At 52.7% G+C, this 12,745-nt stretch overlaps 1 protein-coding gene across 8 annotated transcripts in view; it reads left to right on the top strand.

Annotated features, from left to right (window-relative positions):
- The window catches only part of PAX2 (paired box 2), a 90,489-nt gene that overhangs the window by 37,428 nt on the left and 40,316 nt on the right, over positions 1–12,745 (top strand). For 5 of the 8 annotated variants that reach the window (XM_059900643.1, XM_059900641.1, XM_059900639.1 and 2 more), the window contains 3 exons: positions 4,515–4,600; positions 6,123–6,242; positions 11,813–11,881. In XM_059900643.1, the coding sequence (XP_059756626.1) occupies positions 4,515–4,600; positions 6,123–6,242; positions 11,813–11,881 (275 nt within the window). The remainder of the gene's footprint in view (positions 1–4,514; positions 4,601–6,122; positions 6,243–11,812; positions 11,882–12,745) is intronic. The other 3 variants (XM_059900644.1, XM_059900642.1, XM_059900640.1) reach the window with 1 other exon arrangement.

The following is a 12,745-nucleotide window of genomic DNA, read 5'->3' as shown; positions in this document are numbered from 1 at the left end:
CTAACACATATATATGGAATCTAAAAAAAAAAAAAAAATTTGGTCATGAAGAACCTAGGGGCAAGATGGGAATAAAGACGCAGACCTACTAGAGAATGGACTTGAGGATAGGGGGAGGGGGAAGGGTAAACTGAAACAAAGTGAGAGAGTGGCATGGACATATATACACTACCAAATGTAAAATAGATAGCTAGTGGGAAGCAGCCGCATAGCACAGGGAGATCAGCTAGGTGCTTTGTGACCACCTAGAGGGGTGGGATAGGGAGGGTGGGAGGGAGGGAGACGCAAGAGGGAAGAGATATGGGGATATATGTATATGTATAACTGATTCACTTTGTTATAAAGCAGAAACTAACACACCATTGTAAAGCAATTATACTCCAATAAAAATGCTTAAAAAAAAAAAAAAAAGGATCAGAGCTGGGACTCAGACTCAGGCAGACTGAGCCCAGAACCCATCCCCTTCTTCCCTTTGCTCTGCTCATACTCCTGTGAGTGTGAGATGCTAAGTGCCTGCAAGGCAAAGCCTAGGAGGTTCTCTGGAAAGGTGGGGGAAGAAAGAGCATCCCTGTCAAGGAAAGCATGCTGGAAGGAGAAGTGGGGAGCAAGCACCCTCGCAGGGCAGTCTTTCTGTGGAAATGGGATATGGCACCTCCCAACCCCCCTGTAAATGGGCCCAGGGCTCCTGACTGTAGCCCCGCAAGGATGCATGTGCGGGAACTTGACTCTCCAGGCCAAACCTGGCGGGGCCCATGGTGGCCACAGATGTGTCTGGCTGTCTTGTGCGGCCAAGAATGAAAAAGAATTAGAGAAAGAGGAGGAGGAACAGGGGGCAATAGGATCAGGCAGTCACACAAAGCAACCTCTTTATCCTTTTAACCCTTAGTGATATTCCTATTAGTCATTGGGTTTGTGTATGGGATGCAGAAGGGCAATGGATGACCATAAGGTTTCCACAATCCCGGTTCTTAAATTCCCTGAAATCAGCTTTGGGGACTGGTGAGTGTCCACCTCCTGGGGGGCGTGGATGGACACCAAGAGCATTAGTAACTCACAGCAGGCGCCCTGCCCAGCTCCTCTCCCATGCACCACCAAGCCGCTGTCAGGGAGTAGTGATTTTCCATCACTTGCTGCCTCAGCTAAAACTGCACCAGCGCCCCAGGGGTCAGAGGCTCTGGGTAACAAAGACAGTAGCTCCACAAGGCCATCCAGTTGTCTATCTCACGCAGCCTCAGTCTTGGGGTTCCCTCATTCCGGAGCCCAGAGTCCACCAGCCCTCAAGTCAGAGCCACCCACAGGCCCACTGAGATCCCAGAAGCCTTTTGCTGCAATGAATTAGGAGCAGCTGCTCTGAGCTGCTCAGCCTCCTAGACTTTTCGTGTAGACCAGTCTACACTGCCCCTAGCGACTGTCGGGTCTTTCCCATTGTGGTCATGCTCCAGACCCAGAAGCTTTGGGCCACCTCACCACGTGCCATCTCTTGCTGCCTCGTCCCCGTGGCCGCCATTCCGTTCTCCCCTTGTTCTGCCTTGTCTGGCAATCATCCACGTTCTCTCAGGCAACTCCAGCCTCTCCCTCTTCACCAGTTCTTTCTCCTCAGCCTACAGAATTATCCAGATCCTTCCTCCCCTAAACAGCCTTCCCTCCGCTTAGCTGCCACTTCCATCCTCAGCTTCCACACTTTTCTCTCCTTTTCTACACACTTCTGAAGCAATAGTCTACGTTCACTGCCCCCCTCTCCTGCTGTCCACTCCCTAACCTCTTTTCATCTGGCTCCTGCCTCAGTTGCTTTGTTGAGGCCGCTCTCCCAAGGTCACTAGTGGTCACCAAAATTCCCAAATCTGTGCCTCTTCTTATTCCCAATTCCCTTCAATCTTTTATGTCACCATGGATGCTGTGGATTACGTTCTCCTTCTGGAAATGTTCTTCTCTGTTGACTTAGCTAAAACTGCCTGATCCTGGTTCTGCCATTTCCTGTGTGACCAACTCTGACCCCTGTGTAAGGTCAGGTTCTTTTCCTCAGCCTCTGATAGTAGATGTCCTCCAGGGTCTACTCTTCAGTCCTCTCATCCCAACCAACACTTCCTTCCTTGACAGTCTCCTAAATCCACATCTGCTCTGCTGGCTGGTGCACGGCCATCCACCTGGACACTCACCTACCTCCTCATATGCTCATGTCAAGGACCAACCAGTCACCTCCCTGCCTCCCTCTTCCTGACAGTGGGACAAACCACCAGCCTTCCAGTTACACAGAACTGGGGTTTTAGAGCCATGGTTGACTCCATTTAGTTGTCAAATCCATCTTACAAATTCTTCCTTCTCTCTTTTTTTTTTTTTCTTTTGGCCGCGACACGAGGCTTGTTGGACGTTAGTTCCCCGAGCAGGGATCAAACCTGGGCCCTTGGCAGTGAAAGCATGGAGTCCTAACCACTGGACTGTCAGGGAATTCCCTTTTTTTTTCCTTCCTTCTCTTTTCTGAGGCCAGCTACTTATGGCCTTGTGCCTGTCTATTGCTTTACCTGCATCGGTTTGTACATGTCTCCTTTAGTTTAAAAATCACTCATGGCTTGAGACTCTGTAAACCTGGTTCCTATATACTGGGGGAAGTCTGACAAAGTAACAAAAAGCACACATTTTAAATACTGAATTCCAACTCTGCCCTAGCTGGCAATGTGATCTTGAGTAAGCTCTCTAACCTCTGTCAGCTTTGGTTTTCAGTCTGCAAAACAAGGATAATAGTATTGCTTTGGAGGTTGTTGTGAGAATTAACAGTAGTATATATACAGTAATATAAATTGCATATAATGTTGGCATATAATAGATGCTTGATAAGTGGAAAATCGCTAGTATCATCATTGCTTCCAAGTTTTCAGCCTTATTTCCTCTTACTCCCTTAACACCGTTCCTGGCCTAGGCATTAGCCCCTAACCCAGCGTGACCACTCGGCTCCTGTGCTTTGCTTCTACCCTCCTCTAGCATCTGCTTCTAATGCCCTCCTCTCCACTTCTTTGTTCATCTTAGAATCATATTGGTTTTTTTTTACTGGGGAAAGAGACCTTAGAGATTCTGTAGTCTAACCTCTTTACTTTATAGCTGAAGAAACTGAGGCCCAGAAAAGGAGAACGATGAGGCCAAGGCTATGTGGCCACTTAATGGAAGACTCGGGGCCTCAGCCACGAAGCTCAGTGACTTTTCCACTATCCTCTGTGCCTCTGGCTCCTATACATGTGTGTGTATATATATTCAGCCTTACTCTGCTTTGAGGATCTACATCAAGTTCCACCTTCTCAGTGACTTCTTTCCCATTTCGCACACCTGCAAGGGGGATGACTTCTCCCCCGCATCCTCCTGGCACTTACTTCCTGGCCCCCTCGGGGTTACTTAGCTTTCTCGGGGTGTGTGTCCTCCCTGCCCAACTTCATTCCCGGTCCTGGGAGGCCCCGGGGTGTGTGTCCTCCCTGCCCAACTTCATTCCCGGCCCTGGGAGGCAGGGGCCTTGTCTCGGTTGCCTGCAAGTAAGTGTTCAGTCCACGCACGGCTTGTGACTCACCTGGCTGGTTGAGATGAAATTGTCTCACACTCCTCTTTGCAGGGAGAGCAGCGCCTTCAGAAAAGTGGCTTCCAAGGGCACCTGACTGACCAGTGGGTGGAGGAGAGTGTCCCTTGGTCCTGGCCCTAGGGTTGGTCTTCTGTGTCGCTGAGCCCTGCGTCCTTGGATCACTAACAATCCCCAGCCCTGGGATGTTTGATCTGGATTCCCCTCCCTCCACCCCAGTGGAGCGCATAGGGAAGGTACTAGGCTTTTCACCTAGTCTGGTAAAGAAGGTGTGATCCAAGTAAGGCCTCTGAGAAGGAGGCCAGCGGGCCAACGAGCTGGGCAGGGACAGGGCTTAGATAGGTTTGAGAGCCCTAAGTGGGCTCAAGGAGCTGCTCAGGGCCTGACACCTGGCAGAGGGACCAGGTACTGTGTTGGAATCCTGGAGATGAAAAGATTACCTGGGACCCAGCCCTTTCCCTGGCTACTTCTCTTTAGCTCAGGAAATGGGGAAATCTCACCCCCTCCCTTGACTCTGGAGGACTGTGATACAGTCCCAATAGGAAAGCCAGCTCCAAAATGATCTCCAGACTCCTCTCGGGAGATGTGTGTGGTTGAGGAGGGAGGGATGGACAGCAAGTCACCAGGGCAGCCCCCACTCCCAGAAACGGGAAGGATGCTGTGCTCCACTCGCTCTGCTGCCCGATCCTTGCTACCAAACATCAAGCTGCAACTCACAAAGCACACAGCAGGACAGAATGCAGACTGTCTCTGCCCAGGGCTGTGCTAGGCTGGATCGCAGAGCCAACAGGAGGGCAAGCTCCTGCCTTGCAGCAGTCAGAGAGGGCAAGGGTGCAGGGAGCAGATGGGTGAGGAGGGAGCTGAGGAGCTCGGGGGAGCACCTCTGCAGGACTGGGCTGCAGGTGACCAGGGCAGGAGAGGGCGTGTGATGTGTGATGCTGTTGTGATGCTGTTACAGGATCATCCGGACCAAAGTTCAGCAGCCTTTCCACCCAACGCCGGATGGAGCCGGGACCGGAGTGACTGCCCCTGGCCACACCATCGGTAAGAGGGCTCAGGGAAGGGGGGAAGCTGAGCCCCCTGAGAGCTGGGAAAAGCAGCTCTGCCCGTGGGAAATGCCCACCTGTCTGAGGTCCAAGGCCCGTGCTCTCCCTGGGCTCCTAGAGGCTCGGGATCTTCCTGGGAGACTAGCTCACGAGGACTGCTCTCTGCCTCCTGTGAGCATCTCCTCAGAGCTGCCTTGCCTTTATCAGTCTGTGTGTCTATCTCTCGCCCTCTGTTCCCTCTAACTTTCCTTCTCTTTCCCATCCTCCTTCTTCTCCATCTTTTGTTCCCTGTCCCTCTGTCGTATCTACTTGCTTATTCCATTTTTTGTTTTTTTAATTTTTAAGATTCTCCTCCTCTCTTCTCCCCTCCTCTGCCTTCTTCTCTCCTCTTCCTTCCTCTCCTCTCTGTCCATATGGCCCTGGACCTCTTCCTCTGTCTCTCTCCCTCCCTCCTCATGGCTTCTCTCCTCTTGACCTGTCTCTCTTGATCTGTTTGTCTCTCTCATCCGCTCAGTAACTGTCTGCCCCTCTCCAACCTCCTCGTTTATTGACCCTCGCTCACAGCCTCACAGAGACCTGACCCAGGTCCACCAGAACACCTGCTAACAGCCCCCACCCCCCCACACACACTATCTTCCCTTTGGCCCAAGGGTGCTTGGTGCTGCTGAAGCCATAGATGAGATCTTGGGCTTTAGGGGCTCGGATGTGGTTAAACTTCTCCTGCTGCCCCTCTTGGCAGCTGTCCCCTCTCTCTTGACCAGCAGGAAGTAGAAAGCGCTGGTCCCAGCCCCCCTGGAGTTGGCAGGAGTGCTGTTTACTAGGCCTGTGTTACAGCATGTGCTGGGAGGGAGGGTTGGGCCAGGCTGTATCTGAGCTGATCACCGCGGAGTGAATGTGTTCACTGCTCTGTGCCCTGAAGGGGAAATTAGGAACTTCTCAAGTGATTTCAAGACCAGAAGCAACTGGGGGAGAGGAGCTTCACACTCCCGGGGAATATCAGGACCATTCTTGTGTCTCTAAGAGACTCAGATAGACCTTAGAAAGCCACACTCTAAATCAGGACTGAGAAAGACTCCGCCCAGGAGACTAGAAACAATGGGCTGGGGTTTGTTTAGAAGGATTTGTCGGCCGGGGATCAGATAGGATGAGCTGTGCAAGGAGGCATCCTAGGAGCTGTGCTCTCTGCACGACCGCTGAGTCGCTTTCTAGGTTGAGTCAGCTTTTGCTGTTTGCTGAACCCACGTTCTCAGGGAGTGGGTTCAGTCTATAGTGAGTGAAATCTCTAGGTCTGCAGAGAAGGCCTGGGGTTGACTGGTCCCCACTCAACCCAGGGTGGACAGCAGTGAATAGCCTAAATTGTATGTAGCAATGCGTTTCCCCTTAAACCTCAGAGGAAGGAGGGGACTATGGGCTCCCCATCCCTCCTCATTTCCTCTGCTTCTCTCTGCCCCCAGCCTTGGGGCTTTGGCCTGCGATCACAACTGCTATCCTGACGGCATTTCCTCCTTACTCTCGTCCAGTTCCCAGTACGGCCTCCCCTCCTGTTTCCAGCACCTCCAATGATCCAGTGGGATCCTACTCCATCAATGGGATCCTGGGGATCCCTCGCTCCAATGGCGAGAAGAGGAAACGTGATGAAGGTAGGGAGGAGGGAAGAGGCTTGGCTTCCCCTGTGCATGCTTTGTCCTTGGACTCAGAGCTCCGGTTTCGGCCTAGCCTCGCAGCTGCTCTGCTGTGAGATCAGTTTTAGTAGCAAAGCCCGGGTCCCCCCACTACCCTGCTGGCTCCTGGAGAGAGGGAGGCAGGCTGCTGGTGGGGCCATCAGCTTCACCATCTGCTCAGCAGCCCCGACTGCCTCACCTTCCGCTGGGATTCATCCCGAACATCCCGGTGGGATGCCAGGAGGGAAAGCATGAGCCATGGACCATGGGAAGGTTTTGGAGGTTGGGGACAGCTGGTCTCTGACCTGGGGATGAAAAGCCAACCTGACTTGTCCTCCTCTGATCTCAACCCATCAGGAGATGGGGGAGTGATGTCATGCGCAGCTGACCCTGGTGTCCCTTCTCTGTAACACGTGGACCCTGCGCCCATTCAGACCACTTGGGGAGCTGGGCATGGGCCCTCTCTGCTCTTCTCTATGGGAGGAGACACCCCCCCACGCTCCTCTCTGGCCCTTCCCCTCATTCTCTGTAATTCCTCAGGTGCAGCTAGCTATTAGGCAGGGAGTTAAAGGGTGAGGAGATGAAGAGGAGGAGCAGGGAAAGGAAATCAGAGGAGAGAGTGGTGGAGATGAACTTGGAAGAAGGTGTTTTTCAAATATTGTGACATTAAGGGTCCCTTGGTGACCATCTGGTTCTCTTTTGATGCATGAGGCCAGGCCGCAGGGCTGGCAGGCCCAGACAAAGGGAGACACCAGTGTTGAGCCTGCTCCCTGCCCTGATCTTATGGTCCCTGCTGGGGAGGCAGTAACTTCCTGGTCTAGGAAGGGCATATGATTTTAAGGGTATCTCCCATGAAATAGACAGAACCCTCTAAATATGAACATAGATGGGTGACCATATATCCCATTAGTCCAGACAGTCCCAATTTATGCCTTTGTCTCTGCGTCTTGGCCAGTCAGCATCTCCTTTTTCTCTCAAAAATGTCCTGTTTGGACAGTAAATCATGTGGTCATCCCAAGCGCAGACAAACCCTTGATTGGGGCAGCTCTAGAGGGTAAGGAACAGAGAAAAGAGACAAAGCTGAGATTCCCTAGACCCAGGCTGAGGGAAAAGAGAGTGTGAGAGCCCCGGCCTCCAGCAGAAAGGACAGCATGTAGGAGAGGCCTGGGCCTGGCAAGACAGTGATGACCTGGGGCTGGCCTCCTTCCAGAAGCCCTAATGGCCTCGTTTCACAGGAAAACAGCTTGTCTGGCTCTATTTCTCCTTCTTCCAAAACATCCAAACCCATTTGGCTGCCACGGCCTTTGCCACTCACTAAATTTCATTGTGGTTGTTTTGGCGGCAGCCACTGATGGGCAGGGGGATGGCTGCATGAAGGGCCTAAGTCTCAGTTCTCTCTGGGGGTTTCCCACATTCAGGCCTTTGCCACGCTCCCTGGCACTCTGAGTGATCTGGAAGATTCTGCCTCAGAACCTGAGGATTTCTCCTTTAACCACCAGCACCTGTGAGATGACCAGGGGGCCGGGAGAGGCCACAGGACCCCCTTTGTCCTCTCCCCTATTGGTCTGCGGTTGGGGCCAAGCGTGTCCCCTGCTTCCTGGGCTCCTACAGGCCACGAAAGGAGCTGGGGTTAGAGAGACACTGGCCTGGGACTGCGGCCACTGCAGGTCGGGCCCGGCTGGCCCAGAACAGAGTGCTCTCCTCTCTGAGCAATTGATCACATTCATTGTTTCAAGTCAATTCAATTCAGTCAACCTTTCCTGGGCATCCATCGCAAGAAAGGCTTGGTGCTATAGGATCCCACAGCAGAACAAGATATGATTCTTGTCCTTAAGGAGCTTACAGTCTAGTGGGGCGTGTAAAACACGTGAGCCCAGAGAGCAGAAAGGCCCATCAGAGATCTAGATATGTGTGTTGTGAAGGAGGCCTGGACTGCAGGCCATGGGAACTCAAAGTGGGGAGGGAGTGAACCTCCAGGAAGGGCTGCTCTTTGAGGAGGGGCCTGAGGGATGGAAAGGGGCACGGTTCAAAGACAGTGGTAGTTGAAATTCTTTCGGACAGACTGAACCTTGTGACCAGAAGACACTGTGCTGAAAACACAGGGGTGCTTTGGCTGGGATGAAAGGGCCTGAGGGGAAGTCATGGCAGTAAGGCTGAGTGGAGGGGTTAGGGTCACAGGAGAGCAGGCCAAGACGGGACCCTATAAGGAGTTTGGACTTTTTTCCTGCAGACATGAGAAGCCACTGCAAGTGTCTGGGCAGGAAGGGACAAGAGCAGGGCTGGGCTGGGGAAGACCCTCCTCCAGGAGGGTGGTGGTGATGGCAGTGGGGAGACATCTCAGGAAGCAGTTGAATTCTGGGTGAGGGATAATGGCAGCCTCTAAGTTTACTCTTGCTGCTTAAATACTTACCCACAGGCCTAGCCAGTTGGAAAGAAGGATCAGAGACCCTGCTTCTTTTTTTTGGGAGGGGGTTCTTTTGCCTTGACTCACCCCTCCTGACCAACCCCAGGCCAGATGGAGCTGTCCTTCCCCTGGTGGAGGCCAGAGCCTATTAGGGAGGCCAGTATTCCCTGACCACCCCCCTACCCCAAATACACACACCACCACACACACACTTGATCCATCGGACCCAGGTGGAAAGGGAGGGGAAAGGAAAGGCTAGAGCAAAGGCAGACCTTTCACAGCCCATTCCCCCCTTCCCCCACTCTGGGTGCCTCCAAGCAGCCAGGCCCAGTTTGCATTAGGGAGCAGCTCAGATGATTAAGAATAGGGGAGATAATTATGTGTCAAGATGATGTAGCCCAACTCTGCAGTCAGGCCAAGGTAGCAGAGCAGCTGGCAGGCCGGTCGCAGGAGGCAGCCTCGGGCATGGGCTGCACAGACACCCAGGTGTATCCTTCAGCTACTGGGCCAGCACCACAGGCAAAAGAGAGAGCTGACTTGGGCAATGAGGGACGCTGGGATGGGAATGGGGATACATGTCAAGGGACTAGACCTCGAGGGAGTGGAGGGGCAGGTCTCTTTCCAGGTGGACCCTGTACCCCTGCCAGGCTGGCTCGATTTCGGCCCCACCCACTGGGGCATCTCCCTAGAAGTGTCATAGCCCAGGGGTGAGCTGTGAGCCTCTCTGTCCTCAAGGAAGCCACTCCCGCTCCTGCCTGTGGGTACAGTTCGGCCTATTCTTCAGCACTAACAATGTAACGGTGGTGGGCATTAGCGAGGACAATCACTGCAGCGTGTGCTGGCATTATTGGAGACAATCTCAGCAGTAGTTATTGGTGTTCACAGTGATAATACCCAGAGCATTACTGGCATTGGTACTCAGAATATGGACAGCGTTATTAGTATCTGCAGCAATCAGATCTGTGGGGACATTAGTGAAGGGCCGATCAGCTGTGACTCTGGGGAAAAAGGAAACTGACAGTGACTGTGAGCCTGCTTGAGACGCCCTCTCATGCTTTGGCCTTTGGAAGAATGGAAAAATCCCCAGACTTGCCTTTAAGAAATATGCTAGTCAAGAAGCTTTGACCTCCCCTCCCCCCAAGAGTCCAGGAGGTCCCAGAATGAGACAGGTAGACAGACCAGGGATAGATGAGGAAGTTATGTCACAAAGCACCTGGCAGACAGGCTGTCCATCCGTCTGAGAAGGTAGATCCCCGTTCAGTACCCTGCTAAAATCTTTCCCTCTTCTTGGCTACAATTATGTGTGGGTATATTAGGGTCCTTTGAAGGAACACTGCTTCCCCGAATGTTGCATGCCTTGGCTTATGTGGCTGCAGGATAGGGACTCTGGTATTTTTTTAGGCTGAAAGACCTAAGTCCTTTACCTTCACCCAGTTGCTTTTGGCTGTGGCCTAAAGCATTGCCGTCCATCAGTGTTGTTGAAGGCCAGAGCAATTACATAACTTGTCCAAAAATCTGAACGAAGTCATATGTATGAGTCTTTTGATCTGTGTGAGGGGAGGTGTGTTGGTATCATCCTTTGATATGTGGGATTGCGGGGGGCCGTGATTCTGCCTTCCATTAATTAGGTGCACAATGAATTGTGCAGTCTAGTGGTGCCAGCCCGGTGCAGTTGTGCGTTTGCAGACAGGGCGGGCTGCATGGCTGCAAACAGCCGAGACCTGTCACTACCTTTAATAGCTCCCTTCTGCTTTGGATGAAGCCGTAACTTCAAGAAGTGGTCTATTTCCTTAGTTGGTTTCCCCCCAAAAGTCCCCCAGTGTGTTGCTCAGGTTTGACTTGGAGCAAACGAGGGGATTAGGCTGTGGGAAGGAGCAGCATCTGCTCTGTCTGGGAGCCTGGGCTTCAGGCAAGAGAAGGCGGCAAAGACCCCCACGCAGAAGAAGGATTCGGGGTGGAGGCCAGCAGGCAGTCCGGGGAGCACAGCAGGGATGGGCAGTGTGGCTCAGTGGGAAGGGGTCTGGAGGGAGGTGCAGCCGGGTTGGAGTCCTAGTGCCTTGGGCAAGTCATGTAACCTTCATCAGCTCAGTGTTCTCCTCTGTGAAATGGAGATGGTGACGGTACTTACTTCACAGGGACGTGGGGAGCACAACGCGAGATCATGGATGTGGAGTTGAGCCGACTCCATCTCGGAAGATGGCCCGCTGTGTGTCTGGGGAGGAAGGCATAATTGGCAGGTTTATGTTTCAAGGGGAAATGAAGTTGTGTCAGAAAGAAACTTTTTTGGGTACAGGCTCTCTCATCTTGGTGCAGCTCCTTTTAAGTAGGGCAGCCTAGGGAAGCTGATGCTGGGATAAACCGACCTAGATGGGACCAGGGCAGTGGGGGAAAGATATGAGCCTCCCCTGTGTGACTGGGAGGACTTCTGTCCATCTCTGCTTGCTCCTCTGCTCTGCGGTTATCCACTTGGGCCGCATGTCATCTCCTATTAGCCACCACAGGCATTTTAGATGTGGGTAAATAAATACGGGACCCCTTCTTCTCCAACATGGAGGTATCCCTCCCTCTATCCATTGCTGTGTATTTCTGCTCCCACATACAAATTTATTTATTTACCTTGGGAAATGTGTGTTTGTTTTGTGGACACATGTGCTTTTTTACATGGGTTATGCAAATGTGGGTATTGTGTGTTCTCTACCTTTCTGAGATCATTGGGTGAAAGGGGATGCAGAACTGCATTGGGCAGGCATGCAGTTTTCTGGGTAGTGTATGCACTCGAAGAGATGATCAGATGTGAGCAGGTGCATGTCCATGTCCCTGTCAGCAGCGCCAGGGAGCTGGGAGAGCTCTAAGCCAGGCCTGGGTGTGCTAAGGCTGCGTGGTCTTGAGGCATAGGTTCGCGTATGGAATTTTGCCCAAAGGGCCCTGTAGGCATCACCCTGCGTTCTGTTGGCAAAAGGATGGGCTGTCCTGATCCTGCCTCCAGGGGTGCACTGGCCCCCAAGGCAAGGGAGACTGAGACTGGGAACCCTTACAGAGGAACCTGGTCTCCCAACCTCAGGGTTTCCACCCCCCACCCCCCACCCCGGTCTTCAACCTGCCTGTCTTTCGCAATCTCTCAGTGTCTGTCTCTTATTTGCTCTAGTCGAGGTATACACTGATCCTGCCCACATTAGAGGAGGTGGAGGTTTGCATCTGGTCTGGACTTTAAGAGGTATGGGGGCCAGAGGGAACATGGTGCGGGGACCAGGGGAAAGAGCCGGGGGTGGCCGTTAGAGAGTCTTCAGAGAGTGGGTTCCTAAGGGCCAGAGAGCAGAATAGAAGGAGGTGGCCCAGGATTCCACTGGGAAACCAAGAGGCTAACAGAGTCTCAGGGCCTGGCTCACTTCCGCCTTGGGCTACTGCTGGATTTGGGGGCTGAGGCCCTGTGGCCTGGAGGGTCAGGCCCTCAGTGGATGGGGGACACTTTTTCCAGCCATTGGAAAAACAAAGAGCAGATCGGGTAGTAAAACAAAAGCAAAGGAGACCTGGAAACACCTGACAGCCCTAATTCATCACGGCCCAAGTTTTTTCCTGTGTTCCCATTATATTTGTTTGTAAAAGTGGAAATCAATTTTGAAGGTAATTTTCTGGAAAGAATGGAAGGGAGGTGGGAGGGCCGGATAAGGCAGAGATGGTAAAAGGAAAAATTTAGGCCAGGCACAGCCCAGGGGCAGCTCTTGGCAAGGTGAAAGAAAATTGCATATTCAATCTCCATCCATGAATCTCCCTCACTGCTGCCCGCCTCCTGCTTGAAAACAATGAAGGCTTTTTCCCAACGCTGGGCAGGGCCTCGGTATCAGCCTCACTTTAACTTCAGGGTCATTAATTCCCTGATTATTGAAGGAGAAGAGAGGGTTGCAGCATCAGTTCCAAAGGCACCCCCCCATGTGATCAGGCCCTGGTTGGGGTGGGGTGGGGGGCAGCCAGGGTGAGGTGAGGTGTTGCTTCAGAATAGCAGAGGGGTGGGAGGGAGGAAGTGGGGAGCCAACTGGACTGGGGGGAAGGAAGCCAGGAGGAGGGGAGAAGAAGGCAGTCA

Source organism: Balaenoptera ricei, chromosome 16 (assembly GCF_028023285.1).
Source record: "Balaenoptera ricei isolate mBalRic1 chromosome 16, mBalRic1.hap2, whole genome shotgun sequence".
Lineage (NCBI taxonomy): Eukaryota > Metazoa > Chordata > Mammalia > Artiodactyla > Balaenopteridae > Balaenoptera > Balaenoptera ricei.
Note: the sequence above shows the minus strand (reverse complement) of the source record. Positions and strands in the feature narration are given on the sequence as shown.